At 46.7% G+C, this 21,633-nt stretch overlaps 1 protein-coding gene and 1 long non-coding RNA gene across 21 annotated transcripts in view; one reads left to right on the top strand and one right to left on the bottom strand.

Moving 5' to 3' along the window:
- Gramd1b (GRAM domain containing 1B) overlaps positions 1 to 21,633 on the bottom strand; it is a 227,975-nt gene that overhangs the window by 42,079 nt on the left and 164,263 nt on the right. For 13 of the 19 annotated variants that reach the window (XM_063255956.1, XM_063255957.1, XM_063255976.1 and 10 more), the window contains one exon: positions 379 to 589. In XM_063255956.1, coding sequence (XP_063112026.1) covers positions 379 to 589 — 211 coding nt within the window. The other 6 variants (XM_063255973.1, XM_063255972.1, XM_063255964.1 and 3 more) reach the window with 6 other exon arrangements.
- Positions 11,310 to 21,331, top strand: LOC111757639 (uncharacterized). 2 transcript variants are annotated; one of them, XR_010049702.1, is made up of 5 exons: positions 11,310 to 11,587; positions 13,382 to 13,621; positions 14,400 to 14,471; positions 16,681 to 16,798; positions 19,931 to 21,331. It is a non-coding gene; the product is annotated as an uncharacterized LOC111757639 (long non-coding RNA). The 2 variants fall into 2 exon arrangements; XR_002791942.2 differs by having other exon boundaries at positions 13,382 to 14,471.

Here is a 21,633-nt window from a genome sequence, read left to right as displayed (position 1 = left end):
AAAGCAAGATGACGGCTAGGGAAGAGGTGAAATGTAGCATTCTGGATGGTTCCCTGGAGACCCCTGTCCTGGCAAATCCGCTGTGCCAAATAATGTTCCTGGCTACTCAGCCCTTGGAGCCAAGTTTGAGGATCATAGGAACAAACAGATGACCCTTCCTGACCTCCAGAGCATCTCTCTCCTAGACCCCAAAGGACAGAAGGCTCCTTGGTCCCTAAAGTGATAAGGGCAGGCGGAGCGTCATCTTATTAGTGCCAGGCCCCGTGGAACTAACATTGTCCCTGGGAGACAGGGACACAGTACGGAGAAGTTGTCTCCCAAGCCCACCCTCCCGGCTTCTCCGAGGCAGCTTCCGGGAAGGCATGGAGCCCAGCTCACCTTGGAATTCTTGCCACCGCTCCGACCAGACTGTGAAGAGCAGCTCCGCTGCACGCCCTGCTCCGGGGTGGACGGGGACTTGTCCGAGGAGTGATCCGAGCCCTTCTCCACCATGGTGTCTCCGTCCTGGTTCTGGGGGGTTGGCGAGCGAGACCGCTTCCGGAGGATGGGAGAGCAGGCCGGTGTGCTGCGGTTGGAGTTACTGGCAGTGCTGCAGGGGCAGATGGAGAGAGGGAGTGGGGGAGAGGGAAGGGGAGGAAAGCCAGGCAGTCAGTAATCACCTGCCAAGGACAGGTGCAGAGGAGCCAGCTCGGGGAGCCCAGGCAAGGGGCCGGGGAGACATGGGGGAAAGGGGCCCAGCTATGGACTTAGTGGCCCCTAATACTGCTGCTGGCCAGAAGAGGGCAGCGGTGCCAACGGGAAAAAGGGAAACTGGAAAATGAAAGGGCAGGAGGGCAGTCTACGCATCTCTCCATCCATCCAATTATTTATGAGTGCCTATTACATACCAAAAATTGTCCAGGGCAAACAATTTAATTTCTGAGAGACTCACTGAGAATCACCCAATACTATCTTCTCATTTTAGATATGTTATATGATACTTTTAAAAAAAATAATAACCATTATATCCTTCTCTGTGAAGCACGTATATATTATTTCACCAGGTCCTTAAAACATCCCATCACGGTTATAATGGCAAGTGTCACAATCCCTGTGTAGAACTGAGCCACCAATGCATGACAGGGAGGGACATATCCTCTGATCACACAGGGCCTAGACACAAAACTTGGTTCTTCTGCTATAACTCACCCCCACCACGGAATTTCCTTGTAAGACCCCCTGGTTCCTGCTTCCTCTGCTGGGGAGAGGTGGGTCACATCCACCTCCCCCCAAATTCATTTCCAGCAAGCACCCTAAACTTCTCACAGTACCAGATCCTATTAGATCTAAGCTCACAATCTGGAAACATAATTATTATTTAATATTTAGCTTGCTGTCAAAGTAACAGAAAGAAAGAATCAGAGATGGAAATTAAATCCAAGCACACTTGCGGCAGGTGTTTGCTTTGTTTCAAGAGAATGCAGAGAGGAAGAACATGGGAAAGGCTAATTAGAAAGAGGAAGGGGAAATGGAAAGGAAAGGAAATACGAGACCAGAAAGCCAAAGAAGCTCAAGGCAGGGTGGATGAGTGTCCTGCCCATCTACTCAGCAACAAGGGCAGGCTTCCTGAACAACCGGGGGTCACTCTCAGGAAGCCACAGCCCAGCCATCCCGGCCCCAGGGAGTGGACAGTGACATTTGCATGAAGATCCAGCTGCACCCGGGTGTATCCATTTGCAAAGAAAACCATGTCTCTTCAGCCAAATCCTCTACTTGCACATCCTGGACAGACAGAGGGCACGAAGGTCCAAAAACCCAAACCTGCAAGTATGGGGAGACAGGGAGTCGGGGAAGGGAGCACTGCTGCACCTTCTAGAAGAAAACTGATGGAGAAAAGGGGGCAAGGAGGCCAGAGAAAAAGAAAACAAATGCAATCAGAAAATACATGGAGAAAAACAGTCTGCACGGTTTTGTTTCATCCCAAAACAAAACATGCGCTTAAACACATTATGAATAAACCCAACGATAATTGTAATTTTGGGAAACTCAAGATGCCTTTCTCTAAAGAGGCTCAGTTTCCCATTCCATCTCCTACCGTCATTTATCTTCTGACTTCCAACTCATTCACACCATAAACCCCCAAGAAAGGGAGTTATGTTTCTTTGCTTCAGTTGGAGAAGCCAAGCCTCAGGATTGATGAGAAGCAAATCTCCTCCCCCAAACTCTGGCATCAGGGAAATCTTCAGGAGGCCCCTACAGAAGACTCCAGGGCTCACTGTCTTGGGGTCAGGTGCTGGCTCACCTGTCTAGGGGGAGCCTCCTTTCTCTTGGGCCAATTCTAACCCACAGCCAGGTCCTCAGGATTTAAATTGTCTGCTAGGATCACATTCCTGGAGAGCAACCAGGAACTCAACCCGCTACTCTCCATTAGTTTACTCAGAAAAGAACTAGAACCAAGCATGCCCATCACTAACAAAGGAACCCACAGCCCTTCCCATTTCTTCCTTAGATAAATAAGGACCCCTGCACACATACTAACTCCACACGCTGCAACAGACAGGAGGCACATTTTTCCTTCTCAGACTCAGAATGCCTGCCTCCAAACTCACCAGCCAAACTGGCTGATAGAGTAGGTAAAAGTTCTGAAGGTGGAGGAAACTGACTCCAACTACCAAAGCAACGTGAATCTCTCTCAATAACCACAATGTCCACTCCAGCAGAAATCACATGCGCCACCCAAGGGCTCTGTAGCTAAAGCCCCGCCCCCCTGCCAGTGAACAGCTTATATGGTCTCTGTGCTCCTATGACCTCCGTCTGTATGGCTGAAAATCTCTTAGGTGACATGCACGTGTCTCTTCTGTCTGGTTTTCTGTCTCCCTCCCTCACTCCTGTCGTCAGTCTTTCTCCTCCCTGGCCATCTTGGTTTCTCTGATTTCAACCTGGCCTCCCAACAGAGACTCCCCAGCCACTGGTTTGCTCACGCTTACTAGCCCGGCCCAATGATCTGCTGCAGGTAGACGTTTCCTCCAGACGGCCATCACTTCAGTTTCCTGGATTCCAAACAGCTGGCCCCTTCCTCCCCAGCCTTTCTTCTGCTGCCCATTCTCAGCAACATGACCTCCTCCTAGTCTCTCAGGCTGCAAACCCGTGTCTTCCATGTCACCCCATAAAAAAGCAAGTCACCACGTCCTAGCAATTCTATCTCCATAGAGCTGCTTATCCCGTGCTTCCTTTCCTCTCCCAGACTCCGAGCTCAGGTCCTCAAGGCCTCCTGCTGGATTCTTCCAGTAGCCTTTGCTATGGCTTCAATGTCACCTGCAAAACCCATGGTGAGGGGTACCAAGAGATGGGACCTTGAAGAGGTGATCAGGTTATGAGGCCTCCGCTCACATGAATGGGCCAGAGAAATTACTGCAGGCGTGGAGAGGGCTGGTCACCGTGAGGGCAGGTCTGCTGTAAGTCCAGCCCTGTCTTGCTCCCTCTCTCTGATTTGTGTGCATTGCCTGCCCTTTCATCTTCCACCACGGTATAAATCTCACAGAGGCTGAACCATGCTTCTAGACTTCCCAGACTACTGACCAACGATCTAAATAAACTTCTCTTGCCTATGAATTACTCAGGGTGTGGTATTCTGTTTAGCAGAAAAAGAAAAAGGATCAGGGCAGTCTTAAGTAGTTTTCTTCATCTCCTTCCCCCAGACATTCACATATTTGACATTAACTCTAAATATAAGCCCAGTCAGCGTGGTGGCATAAGTCTGTGATCCCAGCAATTGGGAGGCCAAGGCACAGGGATGGCTGTGACTTTGAGACCAGCCCAAACTGCACAGCAAGACCCCATCTCAAAACAGAAAACAAAACAACCCAAATGACTCCCTATTGTCACCCATATTAAAGGATGAAATCTTTAAAACAGAATATAAAGTTCTCTAATAAAGTGCACATCTATACTTCAAATTTTCTTCTTCTCTCTCTGTAGTTCCTCAAGAGGTTTCTGAACTCTGCCCTTTGGTGCCTTCCCCCATCCCCTACTCCCATCCTACTGCTTGGGACCTCCTCCTGTCTTAAGCGCAGCCTGAGAACCCTTTCCCTCCTTCTTTCTCAACTGGAGCTATGCTCACTACTGGAGACCTTCTCAACCCTAGCCTTCTCCCAAATACACTTTTCTAAAACCTCTACTACCAAACTGACTAAAGCATTTACACAATCTGTTTATTTCCTTTTTGTAGTGTTAGGGTGTTTGTTTGTTTTGCTTTGTTGGTATCGGGAATTGAACCCAGGACCTTGCACTCACTGGCAGGTGCTTCTGCCACTGAGTTACATCCCCAGCCCTTACACACTGTATGTGTTACAGCTGAAGACTTACAGGCTCCTTGAGACACAAACTGCACACTCCCCACACCGAGCCCAGTGAGATGCTCTGTGGTGTTCTGTGTTTGGTAAGTATTTCTAATTGAATCTCATGCTTGCTAAGGTATCCCTATGGCTTTATCAACCCCCCAGGATCAGAGCAGCTTCAGAATCTGTGCCTTTAATTTGTGATAGTGCTAAGAGCTTATAAATTCCTGGGTGTTTATGAGTTCTTGGCATAGCATCTAGCATTTTTTAAGCATTATTAAATGTACCCCTCTCAACCTTACCTATGAAATTTTAATGGGCATTGTTACTAGTCCTGATTTTTTTAGGTGACAAGTTAGAATTCTGGACAGATTAAATAATTGGTCCAAAAATGCACAGAGGAGTGAATGGCAGGACAGACGTAAAGCACAGACCTAGCTGATTTAAGGGCTTCTTAGAACCAGGTATTCAGACCACGGATAGACGGAAAGACAGAAGAATGGTGGACAGCTGGGTAAATGCACAGAGACGCAGAATAACTTCTTGTCCCTGGATTCAATCTATTCTCTGCTTGCTCTCAAAATGAACTTTTTAAAAAGTGACTTTGGCGTTTTTGACCACCCTCTCCTCTGCTCAAGGGCCCCTTCCAGAGTGTAGTAGGCACTCAGTGATCTGCCTCTCAGCACCCAGGCCTTGGCCCCCCTGTGTTCAGCAAGCAAGGCTGATATGTAGTGCATCTATCCCTTTCTGTCTCTTTGTCTGTCTCTGTCTTTCTCTACAGGATGAAGCCCAAGAATACCATTTACCCTCCTCCCATGTTCTGCCTTCACGTGACTTCTTCTCTATAAAGGGAGAAAAGTCCGTATCCATAGCTCTATCTCAGCAAAATTGTTGCTAGTCTCACCAGCTCCCTGAGGCTCTCAAAAGCAACCAAATTACTGTACAGATTGGATGTGTGGTGAGCAACAAAACCAATTCCTATGTATCTCATATGAAATTGTGTCTTTCAAACAAATTCTATGATATGTCATTATATGACTCTGTCAATAATAAAATTGCATTATATTTTACATTCTTAGAATTTTGTAGCTAAATTTTTAAAATAAAAGGCCTTGGATTTGCCATAGGAGGTAAAGGAAGACCTACCAGATGGGCCATAAAGTAAGACTCTCATCAGTTTAAGACTAGTATATCAACTCTCCCCTTATAAGAAACCTGAAAAATAGAAGGTTAACTTCCCGGCTAATGTGATTTTCCACAAATATCCACTGACCATATGGCATCACAGTAGGCATTTAAGTTTGTACAGGTTGATAAGAAAAGATCCTAATACGATGCACTTGAGCCGTACTCCTTCTATTTTGTATCAAATACGAGTGGTGCAGTAGAAGGAAAATGTGGGGGCACCCTTAATGATATGGCAGTTGTTCTGGCTTCAGAAAATCTATTGAGCTCGCTGAGTGAAGGGTACAGGGGATCTGGGAAGGATGGGGAGGGCAAGAGAGAAGAGAATGTTCCAGGGAGAAAAAACCCCAGCACAAACAAACAGATGCATGTAGGCATAAAATTGCACAGAGTACATAAGCATGACCAGAAACTGTGCTGTTGCAGCAGAGTTGCTTGACCTGATGCTTAGGGGATTCCTCTAATCACAACTCTGCAGCAAAAAGTCCACCGAGAGCCCCGCGCTGCAGTTTTCTCCCTTTTCCTATTCCTCCTGTGTTTAAGGTCTCCAGCAAAGTCTTTTCATTCCTCTTCTAGTTACCTCACTAACAAATCTTCCTGAAAGTCTTTCCACACCACCTCATGCAATGTGTGGTTTAATCCCACCTGTTATCGCTGGATCTTGCTAAACCTGCAAATGAAGGAAACGTGGACAGAAGACAACGCTTTTGTGCAGTGACTCTTTGTGGTCCCTCCAACCCTGCCTCACAGACAGTCACCAATGCACCACTTTTCTTGGCTTCCTTTCCCCACCCCTGGACCCAGCAAGAGCCTGCAGGCACATGCAGACCTTGTCAGCAAGCCAGTTCACTCGCTGATCAGCCGCCTGTGCAGTTTTCAGAACCCTGAGCAGAACAGAATGGTCCCTCGCTGTCCAAGTGTTCCTCGCTTAGGCTAGCCTGTGTGCCTTTACGGAAAACCATTTCTGCCCCTGATACTGTAAAGTAGACCCCTGTCCCACTGGATGCCCTCTGCCTGCACCTGCTTGGATGGCAGCAGCTCCTCGCTACCCTCTTGCCATGTGTGGGGCATCCCCAGATGCCACCCAGGCCGGCTCATTTCCAATCAGATGCTTCCCTCCGCCCCACACCAAGACACGGACATGCACTTGTTTCTTCTCACAATCCTACAGTGGTCCGCACCACCAAATGCACGGCTGTAACCATCTCAGTGCCAGGGACTCTGGTAGTTGTATTTTTAAGACTACCTGATTCCAGGGCACTCCAGGAAGCAAAAGAACACGCTTAATTAGAAATGTGGAAATCCAGCCTCCTTGTAATATTTGTGTGCTGTGCAGCACAAGGTTCAGATTCATTACCAACCTGTAGTGTCAGCAATCCCAGGTATAAGCCCCAGCTTGGCCGTTTGCTTGCTATGTGAACCTGGCCTGAGTCCATTTTCCACATGGGAAAATAAGAGATATAATATTCCTCTCTCATATCCCTGTCTCATATCCCTATTGTATAAAATGAAACAGCACAATGTTTAGCACAGCGGCTGATACATGACAAGTCTCCATAACTATTTTGAAGCCACTGTAATTACTAAGAAGTCCTAAGTTTGTGTCTGTAAAATAAAGGACAGACACCCTTCATCGCCGAATTAGGGAGGCGCACAGTGCCAGCCTCACCCCACGCCACTTTCACATAATAAATGAGACTTGCCAGCAAATCATCTTCAGAATCTACACGCTACATAATTACCAGGGGTGATCTGACTCACCCTATGGAGTATGAGAAGTACTGCTCCTAAGGGAAAACCTCTCAGGTGTCAAGGAATAAGTGACTTATCTGCCCCAAGTGACAGGGACTTGTTTCCATGTCTTTAGGGCAACAGCTGCTCATTGTCTACCAGTTGGGCTCGCTTGTCGGAAGAGTAAAGTCATTTTTTGCTGTCACGGGAAAAGCCAGTGCTAAGAACCCAAAGTAGAATTGGAGGGGAGGGGGGCAAAGGGATGTGGTTGAGGACGGTGGTGCCGAATGAATGACCCCTTCTCACTCATGACCGTCCCCTGGGGCCTGTGATAGCATCCCGTTAAACCTGGTTCTGCTCTCCATGGTCCCTAATTCCTATCAGACCCGCCTCACTGTTACCCAGTCACATGGCCCATGTCTTCAATTCTGAAGTTTTACCAACAATGGTGCTTAGCTCATTGCAGCACCATTGCAAATATCCATGTAGCCTTTGAATTTGCCCATAGCTCAGGTAGGATTGGAAGGCCAAAGGTCTATTTGCATAATGTTTGCATGCAATTAACATGTCCATCAGTAGGTTTGTTCACCAGTTCCAAATTCAGAGCTTCTGAGGCCTCCTTAAAAATGGTTATTCTTCACTGTGTTCTTCATTGTCATTTAACACTGTCTGCACTAACTATCTATACTCGCTAATAACTGGAGTACAGTAGGCCAGGTCCCACCAGAACCTTGCAGATGGGAGTGAACAGCTCAAATCTCAAGTCCCAGCAGGGCTCCTCATTTCCCTTGCATGCTTCTCCATAGAGGAACACATCAAATCATTTGAAAGATTAATCTTCCCAGACCAGTACAACAAATCTTAGTGGCTTTTCCCCCCAACAAACACTTTTTAGGAGCGTGGATGAGGTCAGAGTTTGAAAGGACAGGATATACACCATTGTCCCACCTAAGAGGGCACCCGTGCTACCACATATATCACCTACTCCTTATGTACTGTCACATAGACACTGCATCTGGCTACAGCTCATCCCTGGGGTCAGACAGAAAGGACGGTGACGTCTGGGTGGCAGACTATGATTACCTGATTGAGGAAAGGGCACAGAAAGTTTCGAGAAGAGGGGGCTTTCCCTCGTCTACAACATAGGGGTCTCTTCCCAAACTTACTCTAGAGCTGAGTCTCAGGCCGTTCTGAAGGCCACACTTGGCCTGGGTTGAGCGGCAGGTATCCTGAAGCAAATGCAGAATGGGACAGGGCTCCTAGAATGTTCTTCCTGCCTATCAGAGTTCACACCATGACCAACTGTGATCCAGACCCAGAACGGGCCTTCCCCAGCTGCTGCAGGAAGAGTTTGCACAGATGAACACAAAGCTCCCACTGCTATCTGGGTAACTTGCTGAAATCCCATAGGGGTTTTTCACGTTGGGCCTCTGAATGAGGTAGACCAGGAGTTCAGGGACAGGTTCTGCCTGGAATTTACAACCAAAAGTTTGGGGCAGGCCACATGACATCTCTGTAGACACTGTCAAGATAATTTAGGGCACTAATTATGGGTAACAAACTCCTTCCTAATTCTCCTTCCTTATCTTAAGTGTCTACAACAAGGTTTTTTTTTTTTTTTTAAACTTTCAAAAAAGTCTCACAAAATAATTGAAAGTGGCAGAGCCTATACAAAACAGTTTTGGTCAGTTGGCTGAACTGAATATCTAGAAATATTCTCACTGGGGAATCGACGTGCTGAGGGGAAATTCTTAGCAGTGACTTAAGTTGTTTATGGATTTATTAATGACTAATTAACATAAGGACAAGATCCATGGAAATTTTGTGGCCCAATACAGAAAAGCAGAACACCTACTACCCTTCCATCAGCGTACCTGATCAAGGGAGGAGAAGGAGAAAGAGACAGCCGGTTGGGGGCAAGGGCCATTCTTTTCCTTCTCAAGCCAAAGAGAAAGATCTCTTCATCACAGTGGTCGCTGTCTGTATCCATCCCTCTGTCCAGTTGTCTGGCTTTCCTGCAGCTTCTGTTCAGTCCAGAGCCTGGAATTCAATCCAGGAATTCAAACAGGCATGACAAACACTGTTTTTCATTTCCATGGAGACCAGAGCCTGCAATAGAACTCAGACTCCATGCTTGAAATGCCAAAACAGCCTGACCCACTTTTCCCCTCTTCCTACAAAAACAAAATAAGTTTGTTTGCATCCTGTCAGAGGGCAGGGGAAGCCAGCCCTGCTGTTATCTCTGTGGGTACTTCAAAGCCGAGCAAATTATGATAACCTTGGGAAATACCAAAGGTGCGACATAGGCAGCGTTGGAAGGCAGAAATGAAGTCATACAATCAGCCTACGTCAAATCCACTCTACCTCCTTGTCCTAACCCTCTGGAGGGAAAGGTTCAAATCCCCGAAGAATTTCAGCAGCCATCTGACTTCTTCTAAAATTCAACTGTTTTCCTAACTTCCTCTCACACCACATTCTCTTGGGTTACTCCAGCCTCTTTCTCTTCCTTGACCACAAGCTCATCCGTTCCCAGAGATCTTCGTACTTGTGGGCCTCTGCCCGGACTCCTTACTTTATAAACTTTCTTGAAAGCTGGTTCCTTTTCAGCCTTCAAATCAGAGCTCAGATGTCACCTTTCTGGAGCAGATGTTCTGTATTTATTTTTGTTTTGGTACTGGGGATTGAACTCGCAACCTTGCGCTTGCCAGGCAGACGCTCATGCCGTTGTGGTGCAGGTGTTCTTGAAAGGCCACTCCATTCAAAGTGATCTCACTGTCTGAAGGCGATCCTTATGTCATTCATGTTTCTCTTGCCTGCACTTAGAGGAGCTAAAAAGGCCTCTTTTTTGCGGCTCCATTGTCTGCCACTAGAACGAACTCCATGGGGGCCGGGGGCCAGTCTCTTGTACAGCGCCCCAGTAACTCCAGCAAAATGACTGCTATTCACAGGGGCTGCAGATACGCACCACATGAAAAGAAATGAGCTCTTTTTAAAGCCATTTCTTCTATTTTTTTAGCCATCTGTTCATTCCTTTCATCTTTCAGATATGTCTCCGAGACATACCTTTCTTAAGCTGGCCCCAAATCTGCTGTCTTTATCACTCCAGACCTTAGTCCTTGTTCTGATTTCTGGATCCAGGAAAACTAAACAATGACATACTTCCAGACTCCTGGATGGCCTGGTCATTTTTTCATCTAGACGTCTTTCCGTGTACCTGCGTTCCTTGTATGCGATCCTTGGTTATTTCCAACTTTACAGGACTGAATAACAAGAACAACTCTATTTAGATAGTGTATCCCAAAAGTAAAGGGCTTCCTATAATTTCTCATGGAGTGGGAAATTCCTGGGGAAGAAACAGAATCTTGTTCCTAATTCTATCTTTTCCAGATGGCGAAAACTCGGGCGAGGACATAGGCTGCCTCTCTTCACATCTTCGGCTACCTCCTGTTTTCCTAGGGCCACGATGATAAAGATAACGCGGTTTGATATGAAATTAAATCCAGGAACTTACTGGCTGATACAATTCCTTTTCCTGACATTGTTCACAACAGAACAAACACCTAACTTTGCAGGGGTCAAGAACTGTGAATTGCCTGAGCTAATCTATAATCATCTGGTTAGGAAGGGGCTTTAGTGGTCAGTAACCTGTCTTCCCACTGGTGCAGGATCTCACTGGGCAGTGGCCCTAATGCTAGCTGCCTGCCTCTGCTTCATATTTGCAAGATGGAGTATTCACAGGTTGCCTATAAGTTGGGACATCTCTAAAAGGACTTTAAATGTCATAGCTCTTATTTCTTATCGAGAGTCAATAATACTACCTGTCCAACTCATTCTGAGTTTAAGTCTTCAAAAATTAAGCTAATCTTGCCAATTCAAATCATTAAGCAAATATTTTCCAAGATGGGGCAACAATGTCACGGTTGCTTATAGCCATAATAATAACAACCACGATACTGGGCATGAAGTAGGAACTTAATCCTTTCAAAACGGACTCTATAAATATCAGCTGAATCCCAGCACATGCAGGCTATTACAGAAAGTAATCCAGTTCGAAGTATTCCAGAAGCTCAAGGGAACTGGACCTGTGGAACAGCAAAACGCTAAGCTAACCCAAGAAGCCCCTTCCTTGAAAAAGATTTCCAAGCCACTGGGAGACCACAAACTACTGAACCAAGGAGCAGTTCAACTGAATAGAACTTTCAGCTTTCTAAGTTTGCCCATCCAGGGCCCCTCCCTCCTCCATCCTCAGCAAGAGAAATATTGTGACCAAAATGGAAAGAAGTTTGTACAGGATCCAGCCAGCCAGCCACCCGCTCACCCACCTATCCTTCACTGAGAACTGAGCTCCATACCAGGTAATGCTCTCGACACTAAGGATATTATTTTTGCCTCTAAGAATCTCTGAATCTAATGAGAGAGATAAACATGTTGTTAACAAATGCCAATATAATAGGGCCTACTTGGATTCAATCAAAGCATCTCCCTTTACCACCTGTGCAGGCAGCCAGGCCAGGCAACAGTACACCAGGAATTAGGTGACCTTTCTAACTCAGCCCCTGTCTAGTGTACAATCGGGGCAAAGCTTTGCTGTCTGAGTTTCAGCTCATACTGTTCAAGTGTGGATGCCATTTAATCCCCCATGAGGATGGGCAGGGAGGGTGGCAAAGCTATATAAGAAACCCTGGGAGCCACTGAGAGTGACAGCATTTCTGGGAAAGAACTCAGATCTACGCTAGGCGAAGCATTTGGAAAGAAGAGGTGATGGTCTGATCCCATAGCGAACTTAGCATGGCCAGCTTCCTCTGTGGATAGGACCGCATCAGTGCAGGCAGCAGAGGATGTCACAGTACTGGCAGATAAAGCTTCCTAGCTTGGACCCTTACTGGGCTAGCAGGTGGGCACCATGGGAATAACGGCACCCGGCGGGCCCTTCCCATACACTGCCCACCTCGCCGGCTTGGCTCACCTGGGACTCAGCCCCCATTCTACGTTATCTTCTGTTAAACATCAAACAGAAACATGCCAAAGAATTATCATTATAATAAGACAGGGAAATTTTTAAGAGGGCCGTCAGCCGTCAGTTCCAACAGCCTGGCTTCAAGCAGATGCCCACGTCAACCAAACTGAAAATACATTTGGGGTACAGAATTCCACAGCTTTCCTTTATTACCAGAGTTCTTATTCTGCCCCATTTGGAGCCATAGAACAATTTTAATTTTTCTTCTATGTGGCCTGTTCATACAGCTCTCACACCTTTAAACTGGTGGTACCCCACCCCTGATTGGGCTCTATCTCCCCTCTGAGTAAATGGATTCCAGTTGATTCCCCTTAAACTAGATCCCAGACACAGCTGCACTACTGCAGAGTAATCCAATTGGCTCAGAAGAGAGCAGACTAATCACCCCATGTAATTTAGAAATCAGGTACACGTGTATTTCTAGAGGCATCTTCTGAGTCAGGGGAATCTGGGATTAGTCACTGTTTTCTTCTGGGTCTCTGGGTACTGTTTCCACCATACCATACAGGCTAAAAGAATGTCTTTGCACGTTCACACGCACACACGTCCCCACAAGGAAGCACACACACCCACATTCCACACTTCCCTCAGCCAGACAAAACTGAGCGCTGGCAGCATGATGAAGAAATCGCCCAGATCTGGTTCCAGCTTAGGTCACCACAATCCTGAGGGGTCCACAGGAGTCCCTCTAGGCCACAGCAATTTTAAATGGTTGCAAAAAGAATGACATTGTGTGACACGAAAGCTATGTGAAATCCACATTTTAGCATCCATAAATAAAGTTTTATTACGATCACACTCACACTCATTTGTTCACAACTGTTCACAGATACTTCGGTGTACAAAGCAGGAGTACAGGGATGTGACAGAGACAGCACAGCCCACAAGGTCCACGAGACTGTCAGAAAGAGGTCACCGGCCGCTGGTCTAACAGCGTGTGACTTTGCAAAGTTCTTTTCCACAATCTGCTTCTCCTCTGTCCCTCAGACAAGGAACCTGAAGCGACCTATACGACACCTAAGGGGAAGGAATCCAGGCTCACTCTCTGGGGGGAGGCCATTTGTAGGGCCAGAAAAGACAGGAAGTCTTTTTTCTAGGTAGGATGATAAGTTCCTGCTCATTTTGTCCACAGTCAATGATTTCAAAGTTCCTCAGATGTCTGAAGAGTTCATCAGTCCAGCTGACTCTCAAGTGCCATGGGACACTACTCTCTGATCATGGCTTTGACACTGTCCGTTTCCTGCCACAAGCAGCTCCACAAAACATCCCTTTCCCTACCCTCCTTCTGAGGCCAGACTTCCCATCTTGGTATTAGATGCCTCTGACCTGCAGAGCGTGATCCAAAGCAAAGGCACGTGCACCCACAGTCAAGGTTAGCTGGAGGGAGGGGCAAGGCAGGAAGAGTCGGAAGGCAAGGCCACAGAGCAGACTTTGGTAGCAAATGTCAGAGAGGAGGCAAAGATCGCTTCCCCCAGCCCTGGCTAAGCTCTTGGCTGAAGCCCCAGGGAGACAGCAAGCTCCAAGTCCTCCCCCATCCGCCACTTCCCTAAATGAAGCAAATAACTAACAATGCAAGGAGGTGTGGGGGAGTCAGGCCCAGCCACTGGGAATCTATTTTCTCAAAACACATGGCCAATGTCTGAGCCAAGTGCTGGCAGAGCCAAAGAAACAAATCTCTTTTATTTCCCCAAGTCCATAGCACCCTACTTTCCCCCCGCTTGTCCTCTCCTCCTGGCCATCTGACCCATGTGTCCTATGGCCTTCTCCCTGTGAGATGAGCAGCCTGTGTCCCCAACTTCGACCACTGCTCTGGTCACCTCCTGCTCACTGGGGCACCAGGGAGGAAGTCAGTGGGTGGGGACAGGAGCACATGGCCTATCCAGCCTCCCCCAGAAGCTCTTGGCCACCTTTGTGACGCACCACTAATTCAATCCTCTGCCCTCCTTTCTCCAAATCAGAGGGCCCCAGTTAAGCCTTACTGGCGAAGGGGACCCCATCAGCCCCGGCTCAACCCCTCCCTTAGCTCCCCCAGGGCCCTCCTTAGGGCCAAAGCTCAGTTCAGTGTTCCTGGAGGAGGAAGGAGAGGATAGAGAGGAGAAAAGCCCAGGACGGAAATGAAGATGACATCTCTGCAATGTGATATCACACAGGCTTTCAGATCCCCCGCACGAACAGAGAACAGAAGCAAACAACATGGACTCCAGATTTACTCTGCTCCCAAGGTTTGTGTTCCTGACAGCCCTGCGTGCCGGCTGGAAAAAGCATACAATCAGACAGACAGGTCCCCACCAGGACCCCCAGGGATCCCCATCCAACCTTAAGACACAGCCAGCCAGCGCCAAAAACCCCACGAACAAAGATAGACTGACACACCCGCACACACACACGCGCGCACACACACACACACACACACACACAAGCATCAGCACGAGTGCCACTAACCTGGAGGCCATTAGGAACGGTAGCAGAGTGCAGTGCAGAGGACTCATTCATTCATGCATTGGGCAGTGGGGGGCGGGGGCGGGGAGCAGGGGCCCTGAGGAGGTCGGAGGGCACTCACCTCCATGCCCATCCCAAAGCCCTGATTCTACCGGGGAGGGGGCAGGGGCAGAGCTCTCATAAGCTGAGGGTGCTCCCTTCCTCTGCCTTCTCGCACTGCTCTGGAATTTTAAGCATGGTCCCCCTTTATTTTCTTTCCCCCCACCTCCCTCCGGGGCTGTTATTTGGTGTGGTCGTGCAGCAGTACAGAAGTCCCTCTCTTGCTCGCTCACCCTTGCTCCCTTTCTCTCTCTCTCTCCCTCGGACTCCCTCACAGACAGCTGTTCTGAGCTCAGGCACGCACGCGCACAGGCGCGCAGACACACTCAGACATGCACCCTCTCTTGCGCGCAGACACACGCACGCAAGCACGCACGCACGCGGCCCAGGCACACACACAAGCTGCCGCCTGCCAGTTTACATAATGCAACTCTTGGGTGCAGTCAGCCTGCCTCTCAATTATTCATGCGAGCTTGGAGTCGGGAGGGAGCAACCGGGGCTGAAAGATGTTACTTCCTCCTCATCCCCAAATCTGACAAAACAGAAGATGATGCTGCTGGGAGCTTCTGTTCCCTGTGTTGTCACCAGCGATTTCCCAGGTGTTGCCTATTAGGTCAACCTGTATCAAGGAGGTGACGCTAAATAAAAACACAGGCACCCTGCGCTGGAGGCTCATGTCCTCCATGGCATGACAGCTGTTCTCCTAGCCAGAGCCCTGGGAATAGGGGGAAGGGGCAAGCAGCATTGCAAACAGCAATCCACAGGAGAAAATGGCCGAGCACCTCTCCAGGAGGGCACCTCCTCAACCTCTGAGGCAAGGGACGGTGACACTGCCTTCCTGAGCAGGTCAGACTCTTCCAGACAGGAATACGGCACTTTGCACTCCCGACAAGCAGGGTCATCTGAGTTTCTACATGCTAAGCTGTACCTCCAAGAATTATCTGATCTAGTCACTGAAATGCAGGATTGCTACTCAACACACAGCCCCCAGATGAACATTCTGTTCAGCAAAGGACAGCATGGTTATCTTGAAAGTCATTTGGGGATTACAAAGCACTTTTGTCCCCTTGAAATCACTTGATTCCCATAACAATCACCTGAAAGACCTCAGTGACCCATCTCACGAATGAGGATGCTGATTTCTGGCAGAGGGAGAGGTCCCACTCTAAGAAGGAGGCTGCCGGAGGTGCAGATCACTTGAATCCAATCTCAGGATAATGAAATGCTCGTGTCAGTCAGCTTTCCATTGGATGGCAAAATATCTGAGATAATCCACTTAGAAGATACACGTTGACCCACAGTTTCTGAGGTTTCGATCCTTTTGCGTTTGGTGCCTGCGGCAGCACAGTATACTCCATAGCAGCTGGGAAGTAGGAAAAGAGGGAGGAGAGACGAGGAAGAAGAGAGGAGGAGAGGGTGGCAAGGAGCCAGGGTCAGATAGCCCCTTCAAGGACACAGCCACAGTGACCTAACTTCCTTTCACTTGCCACATCTCCTAATGGTTCCACCACCTCCCAGTGACTGCTACAGACTGCTACAGACTAAGTGTTCAATGCACGAGCCTTTGAGAGATATTTCAGATTCAAACTAAAACGCTGCCCAACACCCTCAGCGTGCTCGTACTTGGAGAAGCAAAGTCATCTGCTGTAAGGGAGTAGAAAAGTCCGAATCTAAATCAAATACAATAAAAAGGCAAGAATGTCATCAGATAGCCTAGTGCCTCTCAAACCTTAATGATTCTTTAAGAATCTTGGAAACCCACAGTGCCAATGTAGCAGGCTTAGGGAAACACCACAGCTGTCTTTATAACAAGCACCCAGGCCACGCCCATGTTGCTATTCCATGGGCCACTGTCAGCAGCAGAGGGGTAATGCATGTGTTCTTGTTCTTCAGTTCTTCCTAAAGGACAGTGTTTCTGTTGGCTGGAGGTGCCCAGGAGAACACACTGAATGAAGCGGGATAATATCAATGACCCACTGGTGTCACCTGTGTCCTGTTCACTGACCGCATGGTGAGAGCTAAAGCTTCTTGGCATTTATTATTGGTAGAAAGTTTCATTCTGCAAGTGTCTGGCCCTGCGGGCTCATGCTAGTTCTTTCCATGGTTGTTTCTTTCTGCAACCTGTTGACAGAAGAGCAGCCTCGTGGGATCTTGGAAGCAGCTGGGTTTGGGCTGCTGGGTCAGCTCGGTTACCTAGCGAAGTAGTAGCTTCCAGCAAAGATATACTAATGATGTCAAGAGACACACGCCCAGTTCTACATTCTTCCTTGTCTGTCTCAAGTCCCACATCTTCTGAAGTATCTTCCTTGCTTTTAACAGTCTACCTCCTTCTGCTAATTTACTCCACAGGATCATGTAGAGTTTGGGTCAGAAATGGATTCAGAGCAGCTAAATTTTGCTATTTTCTGCATCTGTAACCCTTATTAGTAAGTCACTCTCCTGTCCCCGTCCAAGATTCCCTTTCTATCTGAAAAATCTGATAAATGTGTACCTGTTCTTTGGTACTGTTGAAATCACAAGGAACTAAAAGACATGAAAACACTCAAGAAAATTTAAGCCCTCCTATCTCTGCCCTTATCTGGAGTACACACTTCAGAATGCAAGAGCAAAATCTATTACCAGTTCGTTGGCTTCACCTCCCTAATAAGATTATAGGTAGGCCACTTCTTTCGTGTCCCTCCAGCACATGGGAGTAATGGGCAAAGAACAGACAAAGACTAGTCAGTACCTTTGCACTGACTGTGCTATGTTCCATTTAGATACCAAAGAAGTTGGTGGGATCAAAGAACCAGAGTCCTTATCCTGGCTTCCCCACTCACTAACAGACTTTGAACAAATTTTGCTAATTGTGCTGGGCCTTTCCTACTGCCCTCTCATATGTACACATTCACCTCTCTCCCATCGTGTTAGCATTTTCATGTTTTAAATTGATAATAATAAGCTAAAATAGGCTCAAGAATCAGACTTTAAACAGTGGTCTTATCAATGACTGATTTTAGGTCTTGTGCAAAGTTAATCATGCTAAGCTTCAGATTCCTTTATCTTTAAAGCAGTTTTAAAAAAAACAGAATTGGACTGGATTGTATGAGGATTAAATGAGGAAGATACATGTAATGCACTTTTCACTCACCTTGTATAAATATCTGTAAAATAATATTATTTGTATTGGTCAATAGCAAAAGCCATTATTGAAAAGAAAGATATCTTCTAGTGCTGGATAGGTATTTGGAATCCTTTGATGAGTCTGGATACAACAAAATCTCAGTTCTATAAGATACCTGGATAAAGCATGTGTGATTTCCTCTGTCACCAAAACACTCTCTGCTTGATACCCCCAAATTGGACCTCACTAATAAGCCACTTATAGACCAACTACAACAGAGACTTTAGTCTACTACGTTATAGGATGTAAGCCTTTCCTTCATGATTAGAAGGTCCTCACTTATGCTATAATAAAACCAAAGTTATCCTGACAATAGAAACAGTGCTTTCTATGTGCAATGCAATTAGCTAAGCCCCAGTAAGGATGATTTTGCTTATTTCTACAAACAGTATGAGAAATCACTACTCACAATCCCCATTTTTTGGCAAAACTAAGAGGTAGAGAGCTTGATAACGTTCCTACAGTATGTGTTATGAAACAGTAAAGCCTGTAGCTGGACATACCCAATCTGGGTACCTGAATCCTACTGTTAATACTTACAGTGAGCATAAAAAGGGGTGCTGCATGGAAGACAGGGGCCTCTTCTTAACAGTGTCCATCCACCTTTACGGAATCACCCCTCAGTCCCTCCCCTTGTCCTTCTCGGGAGGACAGCACACTCTGCGGTGGCCAGCTGAGCCCGAGAACTACAGCAAAGCTAAGCAGACTTGCACAGATGGAACAGATGCCCCCAGTTGGAACAGATGCCCCCAGATTCAATCTCTACACTTTAGCAACTAAGCTGTGTGCTGCCTAAATTCCCAAACTGCTTCTCTGGAAATGAATTTAGGAAATGGAGATAAAAGCAGGTACCTTTTTCTGAATTAAACTGAATTTCCCACAGAGATAAAGAAAAACTGGAATGGGCTTCTATTTTTAAAAGAAAGAGGTTTCCGAGAGTCCTGTGCAATATCAAAAGCACGTTTCCGAGAACAACCTAGAGGAACTGGGGGGAAGCAAGAGAAGGTAAAGCTTCTGCAAACCCAACTGAAGCACATAGTTCCCTCTGTCTGAGGACTGCCCCATCATATTTCATACCAAGGTGCCCAATACCTACAATGCCTTCTTTACAGACCAACTGCTTCCTAACCACTGCTGACAAGACAGGATAAGGTCTCACTGTGTCCTTGAATCCTACCCACATGCCAATCAAGACTCTGCAAAGGAAGCATTCCTGATGCCTTAACTGAACTTGCTTTTGTTGAATTATGGGGAACGGCAGGCAAAAATGGACCTGTCTTAACGCCATCCATATGAAGTACGCACACGTAGGGTTCCAGGGGGTTGGGAGCTTTTATGTATTTTATTCTAACATTTTGTTTCATCAAATTGATGAGGGCACTGAATATCAGCTACTTGTTCTTACCCAAAATTTCTGAATTCATGTTTCAGAACATGAAGTAAAATGCACTTGAAAGTATAATCTGTTGCAGAATTACAGTTCCTTCTCCTAACTCCCATCATTCCTATTTAGGCCATTTATCAATTTACTGCACCTTAGCTGTAAATTCACCCTTCTTTGCCCTGTCTTGGGACACTGGAGCTGCACCCTGAAACATTTCTCTTTTGGCAGCTGGTACAATGTGAGGTCTTGTCAGTAAAGGATGCTGATGGGCTACTAAGTAGAAAAAGTGTTTTTTTCTACTGGTGTCCAGTGGGCAGTTTCCTTCTTATATCTGCCAGCCTGCAGCACCTCTGCATTAGCTATGTCCATATCCTCTCCAGAGAGCGCTGATTCCTGCACTGATCCTCTGCCTACCCTGGAGCAGCCCCTCTCTATTTCTTCACCTGGTATTCCTGCAGCCTTTAGAGTTTGCTTTACGTATTTACTTGTTAGTGATTCTGCCTTTTGATTTTAACTTCCATTTTTATTAGTAAGTTTACATTCATCATGGGGCTGTAGTGACTCTTAATATTAAACTTTCCCTGTTCAAATTACAGGCAGGGCTTCTGTCTACTGACTGGATCTTCACAGGCACAACTACATCAAGGAACAAAAGATGCTCACAGGAGTAAGACATCATCTGTCCCCTCACGGTACCCACTCATGGAAAAACACCTAAGTGTTTAAAGTACACTGGAATCCAGGCATGGTTTTCACATACATAATGTGTGTTCCTTCATTTAACCCTCACGTCCACTGTACATCCACTGTAAATGAGGAAATTGAGGCATCTTGGGGATTAATTTTTCCCAGATCACACAGATAATAGAGGAGCCAAGACTTATTATCCCCCCAACATTCTGACTGCAGGGTCCCTGGTGCCTCCAGAAGTGGCTGCAGTCAAAGAAAGAGGAGCCAGAAAGCATTGTCAGGACGCATCCATCACAGGTGCTTAGAGATGCTTGGAAGGAAAAAAAAGCTACACATTAGCCGGAGAGGTACTTGTGTCTGAAGAGTTCAAGAAAAGAGAAGGGATCATGAAAAGGTCTTCTAAGTTACCCCTTGTAGTGTGAATGTGTTGACAAGCTCCAGCCATCAGGTACTCTGGAGACCCCTTTAAACAGCTCTAGAGTTAACAGTCATGATACTGTCCATGTTTCTGAATCACGAATGCCAAGCAGCTAATGCCCCACTGGTTTCCACTGTGGCCTCTCCAGGTCCAACAGCATCTCATCCGCAGGAAGTGTCTGGGGCTGTCCGAAGACTCATACTGATGGGCTCTGCCCTACTGTAACCTGAAACTTCTCATTAATATTGTATCTCTCACAAGGAGACTAGTGATGTCTACATAATTAAAACCCAAAGCAAGAAATGGCCATCAGGATAAAGAAAAAGAAGCTGAGGATTTGGGTGGCTCCATTAGAATGTCCCCTCTGTGCAGGCGAACGAACACTGCCACTAGGTCACAGAGCATCGTGAACAGGGAATACGTAAGAGAAAAGCCTCCCAGGCCCAAAGGCACCTGAGCTCGCTGGGCTTAGATCTCCATCAGTTAAGACCCATTTCACCACGCATGCGACTTTCACTCCCAAGTTTCTTACAACCCAAATAGAATTTGGGTCTCTTGTATCCAATTAGGAAAACTGGCACCTGGATATTACCTTTTTCTTTTCTAAATGTCCCCAACCATCCAGTCTAGATTTTCAGCCATAATCAAACATAAATCCACTGAACGATCTAATACCAATAGTTCTCTAAATTCGCTATACTTTAGATGCCTCTGGAGGTTTTAATATACCAGGTCACATCCCAAACCAATTAAATCAGAATGTCAGGGGGTAGGAAATGAGTGATTCTGTCTTTGGATTTTAATTTCCATTTTTATTGGTAAGTTTGCAGTACGTAATGATTACATTCATCATGGGGCTGTATTGATTCTTAATAAATATTAAACTTTCCCTGTTTTGATTGATTTGAGCTTGATTTTTGCACGCCTCCTCACCCCCCAGTATTGGGGACTTTACTTTTTTTTTTTTTTTTAACATTTTAAATTTTGAAGGCAGGGTCTCAGTAAACTACTACATTGCCCATTTTGAGCTTGAATTTGTGATCGCCTGCCTCAGTCTCCCAGAATGGTGGGATTACACAGGCATAGGCTATCATGCTTGGCCCAAATATTGGTATTATTTACCAATATTTCCTCAAGAGACTGCAATGTGTAACCGTGTTTAGGAATCACTGTGTATACAATTTTAACCTA

The sequence above is a fragment of the Cavia porcellus genome, unplaced genomic scaffold, assembly GCF_034190915.1.
Source record: "Cavia porcellus strain 051 isolate PalLab524CR breed Dunkin Hartley unplaced genomic scaffold, mCavPor4.1 scaffold_9, whole genome shotgun sequence".
Lineage (NCBI taxonomy): Eukaryota > Metazoa > Chordata > Mammalia > Rodentia > Caviidae > Cavia > Cavia porcellus.
The sequence above is the reverse complement of the archived record's forward strand: the minus strand, read 5'-3'. Positions and strand labels throughout refer to the sequence as shown.